General features: G+C 41.0%; 1 protein-coding gene across 1 annotated transcript; it reads left to right on the top strand.

The window, feature by feature from the left end:
• Positions 1-5,177: 5,177 nt before the first annotated feature.
• LOC138897036 (uncharacterized) lies at positions 5,178-7,928 on the top strand. The gene is made up of 3 exons (XM_070182989.1): positions 5,178-5,486; positions 5,747-6,930; positions 7,817-7,928. Exons 1-3 carry the CDS (start codon positions 5,178-5,180, stop codon positions 7,926-7,928), a joined length of 1,605 nt encoding a protein of 534 aa, XP_070039090.1.
• Positions 7,929-9,597: the final 1,669 nt, after the last annotated feature.

Genomic DNA, 9,597 nt, shown 5'->3' with positions numbered 1-9,597 from the left:
GTCAACCTATGGTTGTATGATTAGCTCGAGTTCTTCTATGAATTCTGGGTTGTGCTGATGAATATGGTTCCTGGGTATGCTACGTGAGAGTTGTTGAAGGCCCAGGCAATGCTGGATGTTTCCTTTTTGGGCCTGCTATAAGCCTACTGTCATTATTTGTATAATATTTGTAATCATATTCATTACTGGGCCTGTAATAACTTTGTAATGAATAATTGGGGTGCTAGTAAAATGGGGAATGTGTAGATTTTGATGCTTGCATATAAGGTAGAAAACATGCCTATAGGATTCAATGATTTACTTGCTATATATGCCATTCAATTTCTATGTGCACTATAGAAATCATGTCATTAGGAGAGGCACACACTTACACTATTCGGCTATTTGCAAACAAGAGTACAAATGCATCAACTATTTCTATTGCTATTTATTACTAGAAAACTTGCCTATAGGAAACAAATACCACTAAACTTTCTTCCAATTCGCATAACGGCAACATATCCACTAGAAATCATGCCTATAGGATTTTGATCATTCCATTTGCTACTGGATCACAATGTTCACCTAGAAAGCATGCCTATAGGGCTAAAATATAACAATAGAATTAATCCCAATCGTTAATTGTTAGAGATCCTGCCTATATAGTATTACTACTCGCCTAAAAAAGTTAATTTTCCAAATGTTGTTTGCTGTTCGTTTATGCTACTGTCAGAAAAGCATGAATAATTCTGGGCTCTTTTCTAACAGATTTCATTGTCACTTAGTGTGTAAATCACCTAGAAACAGCATCTATAGGAAATCTGCAATCTCTAATCAGCATACAACAATCGTATAATTATTTGGATATACAACGCCTAGCCTTTGAAACCTCTTGTATGTTTTAATGCATAGTCACATAGAAACCATGTCTATAGGGCTTAAGGTTCTTAATTCTGAAATTTGTCTACTGCCTATAACATAAACTTGCTCGCGTGACTTTGTTGCTTACATGTGGAGGCCAACTTAAGCCATTTATTGTCTTTATGTGCAGTCCTACATATTTTGAATATCGCTTAGATTTATCATTTTTTGAGAAACCTAAGTAAAGTCTAGAGCCATCTAAATAGAGGTCCAAAACCTCCTGGACCATAGGTATGGGACGGGTAGTGCACGCATAGGGTACGACCTATAAGTGAATTAGAACGCTTTTAGGTAACAACTTTAACATAGTAATCGGGTAGCAGGAGATGATAATCTGTGCCCGTTGAATAATATGAGTAACACCCCATCTTGAGGGAGTTACGAAGATTTATTTATGTTACACGGGGTGATCCTTTAGGCTAAAAAACTTAGGACCCCCCCCCCCTTCTTTGTATGTCATTATTAGATCTAAATAGTCGTATCCCTATATTCGCACTAAGATCTGTGTCAATTATATTGTAATAAAGTTCTGTGACTTCTGAATTCCTTGGTTTATTTGATCACCTAGCTAGCTTAATCATAATCTTAAGTTCAACCGAGACCCACAATTGTGGACATCGAGGAGTGCCTAACACCTTCTCTTTGAGGTAACTTGAGCTCTTACCCGATCTTGGGTGACGTAGACTAGTCAAACAGAGTTATCTGCATAATAGGAGCCCTAACGTACCTTAAAATCATTAGGTGGTGACTCTCCTATTTTAATACCTCATTTAAAAGAGTGGTCACATATCGAAGCCCGATCTCGCGAGAGAAAAATGGGATGCGACAGCATGGCGACTCTGCTGGGGATTTACACTTAGGCGCTTACCATTATGAACTTGGATTATGTGGATTAGTTTTCTTTGTTATAAATGCACATTCCTTTTCCATCTTTATTTGTTAGATTTGCTATAACATGCACATCCCTTTTCCGTTCGCCTTTACTTGTTTAAACCTGTTATAACATGCGCGTCTTTTCCCTTCTCCACCTTTATTTTCTTAAATTTGTTACGACATGCACATCTATTTCCCTATTCGCCCTTATTTTCTCTAACTGCTCTTCATTTGTTTAAAAACTACTAAATTGTTTGCTTTATTACATTCTCGCATATATTCCACAGACTAACTTCTTCCTTTATCTCTCTTTTATGCTTTACCTTAATACGGTATTTACCATTTTTTACATATTTATCATGCAAATAATTGGCAATGTGTTATTATCTTTGCACAAAGTGTGCTCCACATCATATTCCACTCGTGCCCAGCTAATACCATAGCAGCACTTGATGAGTGTCCATGCTCTTCCAAAATTACCTTTATAATTTGGAAAGGCTTATTTGCGGTAAAACTAGTCGATCAGCGGTGCAGTCGATGGTTCCGTGCCTTTCCCTCTCAAGTTGTCCACTTGAAGGTACCGGTCTAGACCCTTCTAGAAACCTCACTCCAATATCAACTGTGCATGCATCATGTCAAACCTAGTATGGATTAGAACGTTGTCCACGTGATAATCTACTAAGATAAGCCTTATCCAAAGTCAGACGGGATTTTCATAATCTCAATGGACACCATCACGTTATGTGCATTACTTGGAGAAAACATGTCCATATGTTGATCATTAATATGTAAATAGTCAGACCCGGAGGGGAAAAGGGCTAACTCTATTTGTTTTGCAGAAAATGAGGCACTAAGTTCCCAGGTTCAGCATGGTTCAAAACATCCCACCTTTGCTGCTTGATTGGTGGAAGAACCTCTCACCTAGTGACTAGAATCATGTGAAAAGGATCCTCGTAAATTTACCTTCCTTATTGGACTTTTGACCAAATAACGCATTGATTGAGGCTGCCACTATGTTTTGGGATGAGAAAAGAGCTGTCTTTTGCTTTGGTAATGTAGAGATGACCCCTTTCTTAGAGGAAATAGGAGGCTTCGCTAGGATGCCATGGGATAGTCCAGGTTTATTAGTACCAGAAAATCGCACTCCCCGCGGTTTTTAAAAAATGATGGGTTTCAAGAAGAATGATGAATTACTCTGTCTGAAGGAGTCATACATACCATTTGAATTCCTTTATGAACGTTATAGGCATAGAAAGTCATATCGCCTTCACCGTGATGAACTTGCCATTACTTCTCTAGGTTGGACACATCGCCGAGTTTTTGTGTTCATTGACTGTTTCTTGGGGTTGCTGATATTTTCGATGAAAGGCCTACACTCGTTTAGCCATGGTCGCTAGGACTCTAATGGATGGAATTAAAGGACAAACTTACACTATCATCCCCATGATCTTGGCCAAAATGTATCGAGCTCTAGATCGATGCAAGCAGGAGTATTGGCATTTTGAGGGTTGTAATCTGTTGCAACAGGTTTGGTTATTAGAACATTTTTAGAGAGGTGAATATCGTCAGGAACTTCTGCGACGATCATTGAATGACTACATAGCCTACCACCATCCAAAAAGAATGACATTTATCCCAGATAGGTTCGCGCAACCCGAAAATGTTGTGAGCTGGGTGCGTTTTTTCAGCAATTTGACTAACGAAAGGGTACATTGGATGTTCGAATGGTTCCCTAGCAGCGAGTTCATCATCAGGTCAAGAAAAATAACTTATTTAGTGCTGATCGGGTTAGGAGAAATCTATCCTTATGCTCCTATAAGAGTAATGAGGCAAGCGGGAAGAAAGCAGATTATACCTCGGGTTTCCAATATGGTCCAGTATAAAGCAGACTTTAAAGGGAACATTATTTCATTCAAGTTCAAGGCGCAACATATGTGGAATCAAAAGGTCATTGTAGAGAAAGATACTATCAAGCCAGACAGGTACCATATCGGCCATGTATACTTCTACCCATCGTGGTTGGTAAATGATATAGCGGGAGATGTCAAGCCAGGGATTAATCTGGAAAATAGGGTTATCGATGATGCTGTTGAAGCACAAGTCAAGTATAGGATGTTGCGCAAGAGGGTTTTTGAGTCTGAAGCTAGACATTTGGAATAACACAAAGTGGATATGGAAGCTATCGGCGACTGGAAAGAAATTGCTACTAAATCAACAGAAAGATTGGAATATTTGGAGCAAGGGTTAATGGAACTCAAGGGGAAGATGAGGAAAAGGCTTTCAGATTGTCAGAATACGGAAGGCAATGAGGGAGGGCACCTAGCAAGGGCTTACCTACTATTGGACATGCGCGACTTGGGGAACTTGATTGATGGATCCAAGAAGGCCAAGCATGGAAAAGGTCCCTTCGGGGCCAAATAGATTAAGAAATGATGTTCTTTACTACTTTTAGCCTAGTTTTAGATTTCGATTGTAATAAGGCAAATGTTATTAGTGACTTTCTTATTATTGTCGTTTTAGTAAGGATTTGATTCATTTTCGCATTAATGAAATGATACAATTATTGGCATCAATTTTCTCCTAAGTCTATGTGTCGCTTAGGCCTACCTCGGGCACAACGAGGTCCCCCAAATTAAGATGCGAATTTATTTACTGATTTTGCAACACATGTTCAATATCGCAAACATCCTTTCAATATCCCTTACTGACTTGGTTACCTTTTTTGTTTTTCTTTTCTTTTGTTTATTCCCATTCCCCAAAGGTTGGTTCGTGCATACTGGCATCATCCGCATATCACACTAGATCCAGAGGTCCTCCACCAAGTGATCCTAAAGGCAGAAGCAAAGGGAAAGAAAAAATGGACGATTTAAGAGGTGTCAGAAAAGACAATGCAGAGAACGTTGAAACCTCGGACGGTCGGAATACTCCAGCACAGAATAAATTGGTCCTACGTCTGGAACAGAAAATATTAGACCTACAAGGGGAACTTGAGTAGGTCCGGAACTTGGCAAACCTTTCCCTCACCCTAAACGTCTCTCACCTTAACCAACAAAACACAAACGCCCAAAACCCCGTACCTCCCCAAAACACACAAAATTCGCAAAATCCCCCCGCACCACATCAATACGCCACACCTCCTCAGAACCACAACCCTCCACCGATACCTACTCCTCAATAACACCATCACCACCCAACTCAATACCCGCAAACAACCACATAGCACACCCCTCAGAATGTACCACAGCCTACTCCTGACCCGCAAAACTCAACCAATGACCACCATTATGCCCAGATTCCCAGAGTCCACCAAAGCAATCCCAAATATGTGTAAACCTTACCCCCACACCCCATAACATACCCTATACATACCCGAATTTGCCGAGAAGGGCCTGCTCATCAAGAACATGGCAGAGGAAGTCAAGAAACTTACTGGCAGAGTTCAAAGTGTCGAAGTGGGAAAATGCGCTGAGGGTTTGAATTATGAAGATTTGTGTACTCAGCCAGATGTAGAACTGCCAGAGGGTTACAAACCTCCTAAGTTTGAAATGTTCAACGGAACTGGTGATCCGAAGGTGCATTTGAGAACATATTGTGACAAGCTTGTAAGAGTTGACAGGGATGAAAGAATCTGCATGAAGTTGTTCATGAGAAGCCTCACTGGAGACGCCCTGTCTTGGTACATCAGTAAGAACCCAAAAAAATGGGTTAATTGGGTGTGCATGGCATCAGATTTCATGGATCGGTTCAGGTTTAACACAGAAAATACACCAGATATTTTCTACATTCAGAATCTCAAGAAGAAGCCAACGAAAATTTTCCGCGAGTATGCTACTCGGTGGAGGTCTGAAGCTGCAAAAGTAAGGCCAGCGCTGGAAGAAGAACAGATGAATAAGTTCTTCGTTAGAGCTCAGGATCCGCAATACTACGAAAGATTGATGGTTATTGAAAACATAAATTTTCTGATATCATCAAGCTGGGAGAGAGAATAGAAGAAGGGATCAAAAGCGGAATGGTGATAAATTTTGAAGCACTCCAGGCCACAAATAAAGCCCTGCAGTCAAGAGGTATCTCCAAGAAGAAAGAAGTAGGTGCAGTAATGGTAGCCCAAGGTCCGAAGTCTCCTCTCACATACCAAACACCTCCACCCACATATCAGCCTTCACCTCCCAGATACCAACAACCTGCTACCACTTACCGTACCTATAATACCCAACCCACATACTACCACTCACCACCAACCCGCCAAAACTACCAAAAACCTAGATCAAATTTCGATCGCGGACCACCCAAACAATACACCCCAATTGCTGAACCTATAGACCAACTGTACGAGAGACTGAAGGTTGCTAGTTATATCACTTCCATTCCCGTTGTTGATATGGAAAACTCCTCCCAGTGGATTAATCAAAATAAGACATGTGCCTATCACTCAAGCATGAAGGGTCATACTGTTGATGAGTGTCGTACTTTGAAGGATAAGATTCAGACATTAATTAATACCAAAGTCATACAGGCAAAGGAGGTTGCACCCAAAGTCCGTAACAATCCTCTCCCGGATCACAAGGGTGGAGGAGTAAACGTGATAGAGACCAATGAAGAATGGGACTCGGAAGGGTCGATTGGACTCATCCAAGAAAGGGATAATCCTAAAACATATCCAGTCACTCTCACACCAACTGTGGTACAAACCCAGGCACCAATTAAAGTTGAGGTAGCTACACCAACTCCATTTGAGGTTGAAGTAATAACACCATTCACCGTGATGGTAGCACCTACATCGTCTTATAAGTCTAATGTTATACCATGGGATTATGTTACGAAAGCAAGAAGTAAAGGAAGGGCAAAAATAGAAGAAACATGTGCAGCGCAGGGCATGACCAGAACTGGTAGGGTTTATACACCCGAGCATCTGGGAGGAACGAGCAAAGAAGTTGCATCTAAATCACCTGTCATTGAGACTGGCCCAGACGACCTTTGGAGAAATATGCAAGCAAGGGAATATTCTGTGGTTGATCATCTCAACAAAACCCATGCTCAAATATCCATTTTATCAGTACTGCAAAACTCCGAGACACATAGGAATGCCCTAATGAAGGTATTGAATGAAGCTTACGCACCCAACAACATCACCACTGGAGAAATGGCCAACATGGTAGGGTAGGTGTTGGAAAGCCACAAGATCACTTTTCATGAAGACGAGTTGCCACCAGAAGGACTAAGTCACAACAAAGTACTGCATATCACAATGTAGTTTGAGGACAAGTTTATTGCCAGAGTCCTGATAGATGGGGGTACGAGTCTCAATATCTGTCCACTAACTACTTTGAAAAGGTTGGGTAAAGGTTTGCACGAGATACGAGCAGGAAGTATGAATGTTAAAGCATTTGATGGGTCTCAAAGGGCCACAATTGGGGAGACCAACCTCAGCCTACAGATGGGCCCAACCCGGTTTGATGTTGAGTTTCTTTCAAGTGTTGGACATATCTTCTACCTACAACCTATTATTGGGACGACCTTGGATACATGCCGCTGGTGCCGTAGATTCTACTCTATATCAGGTCGTGAAGTTTGAGTGGAACCATCAGGAAGTGATCATCCATGGGGACTGAAGTAATCCCATTTACACCAATCAAATTGTTCCGGTCATTGAGGGTAGAAGGAAGTTGGGTGGAGAAACATACCATCGCATCGAGCGCGTCAACAAAATTGAAAAGGACAAATGGTGGAGCAATAGGGTAGAAGGCATATTGGCATGGGCAGGGTATGAACCTGGCAAGTGTCTCGGTAAGAATCTCTAGGGGGTCACCAAACCGATATAGCTAAAGCGTCACGGCACAACTTTTGGGCTTGGGTATGAATACACATGGCACGAGTATCAGAATTGGTCGCCACCATGGCGTGGTCCTTATTACCCTCTAGAGCAACCAGTACCACATTTGAGCCAGTCATTTCATCAAACTGACATGATATGAGAGTCCGAAGAAGATGAAGTTCAAGCTAGTATAAGGAATCTGTTTCTGGATGATGAAGACATGGATTGCAGTGCGATACTTGGGGAGGAGGAGGAAGGCCTTATTATTCAGACCTTGGAAAAGGGAGCTATTCTCAGGAACTGGACTGCTGCACCATCAAGGGTCCGCCAAGTTCCTGGGTAGCCTGGCAATTAGCACCATTTATTTTGAAAGCATTTTTATCAGCATCTAAGACATTTTCAGTATTTTGTTTTAAGCATATTTTGTTTTGAAATAGTTGCTCGAGTCATCAAGACGTACTTGTTTGACGTTTTCAAGATTTATCTAATGCATTATTATTTTAGTATTTATTATTTTTCTTTATATTTTTTCTCTACAATATTATTATTACCTATCCCGATGAACCTACGACTATGACATGTAATGAGATAACGCAACATAAGGATAATGATTCAGAGGATCTGGAAGAGGATATAATACCCGAGAAAATTATCAAAGAAGTGGAAAACTTTGAAAATAAACCTAAGTCCAATTTGGATGAGACCGAAACAGTTAATTTGGGAGACTCTGAAACAGTCAAGGAAACGCGTGTAAGCATTCACCTATCACCGTCAGAGAAGGAAGAGTACATCCGGTTCTTGAAGGAGTATGAGGATATTTTTGAATGGTCTAGTGATGATATGACCGGTTTGAGCACGTCCATAGTGGCTCATAAACTACCTACCAACCCTATGTGTCCGCTTGTAAAACAAAAGCTTAGAAATTTCAAGCCAGATATGAGCCTGAAAATAAAAGAGGAAGTCACCAAGCATATCAAAGCTAAGGTTCTCAAAATGGTTGAATATTCGACCTGGTTGGCTAACATTGTGCCGGTTCCAAAGAAAGATGGGAAGGTCAAAGTGTGTGTCGATTATCGGAATTTAAATAGAGCAAGTCCCAAAGATGATTTCCTTTTGCCCAATATATACATATTAATTGACAATTGTGCCAAGCATGAACTCCAATCCTTTGTGGATTGCTTCGCGGGATATCATCAGTTCTGGATAGATGAAGAGGATGCCGAAAAGACAGCCTTTATTATACCATGAGGAGTATATTGTTACAAAATAATGTCATTTCGCCTAAAGAATGCGGGATCCACCTATATGAGGGCCATGACAACCATTTTTCATGACATGATACACAAGGAGATAGAGGTGTACGTGGATGACGTCATCATCAAATCCAAGAGAAGCACAGATCATATAGTAGATTTGAGGAAATTCTTCGATCGACTTCGAAGATACAACCTGAAATTAAATCCCGCAAAATGTGCTTACGAAGTCCCTGCTGGAAAGTTATTAGGGTTCATCGCCAGCCACCGAGAAATTGAGCTAGACCCGTCAAAGTTCAAGCCTATCCAAGATTTGCCACCTCAGAAGAACAAGAAAGATGTGATGAGTTTCTTGGGGCGTCTCAATTACATCAACCGTTTCATAGCACAATCAACTGTGATTTGTGAACCAATTTTCAAAATGTTAAAGAAAGACGTTGCAATAAGTTGGACTGAAGAATGCTAGAAAGCCTTTGACAATATCAAGGAATATTTATCCAAACCACCTATTCTGGTCCCATCAGAACCCGGGAGACCTCTGCTACTCTATTTATCTGTACTGGATGGGGCTTTCGGCTGTATCTTGGGACAACACGTCGATACGGGAAGAAAGGAATACTATCTAAGTAGAAGTTTACACCTTACGAAGCACGGTATTCTTTGCTAGAGTGCAACTGTTGCGCTTTGACGTGGATAGCTCAAAAGTTGAGGCACTACTTCTGTGCCTACACTACATATCTCATATTAAGAATGGATCCG

Source organism: Nicotiana tomentosiformis, chromosome 8 (genome assembly GCF_000390325.3).
Source record: "Nicotiana tomentosiformis chromosome 8, ASM39032v3, whole genome shotgun sequence".
NCBI lineage: Eukaryota > Viridiplantae > Streptophyta > Magnoliopsida > Solanales > Solanaceae > Nicotiana > Nicotiana tomentosiformis.
This window is presented reverse-complemented; position numbering and strand designations above follow the sequence as displayed.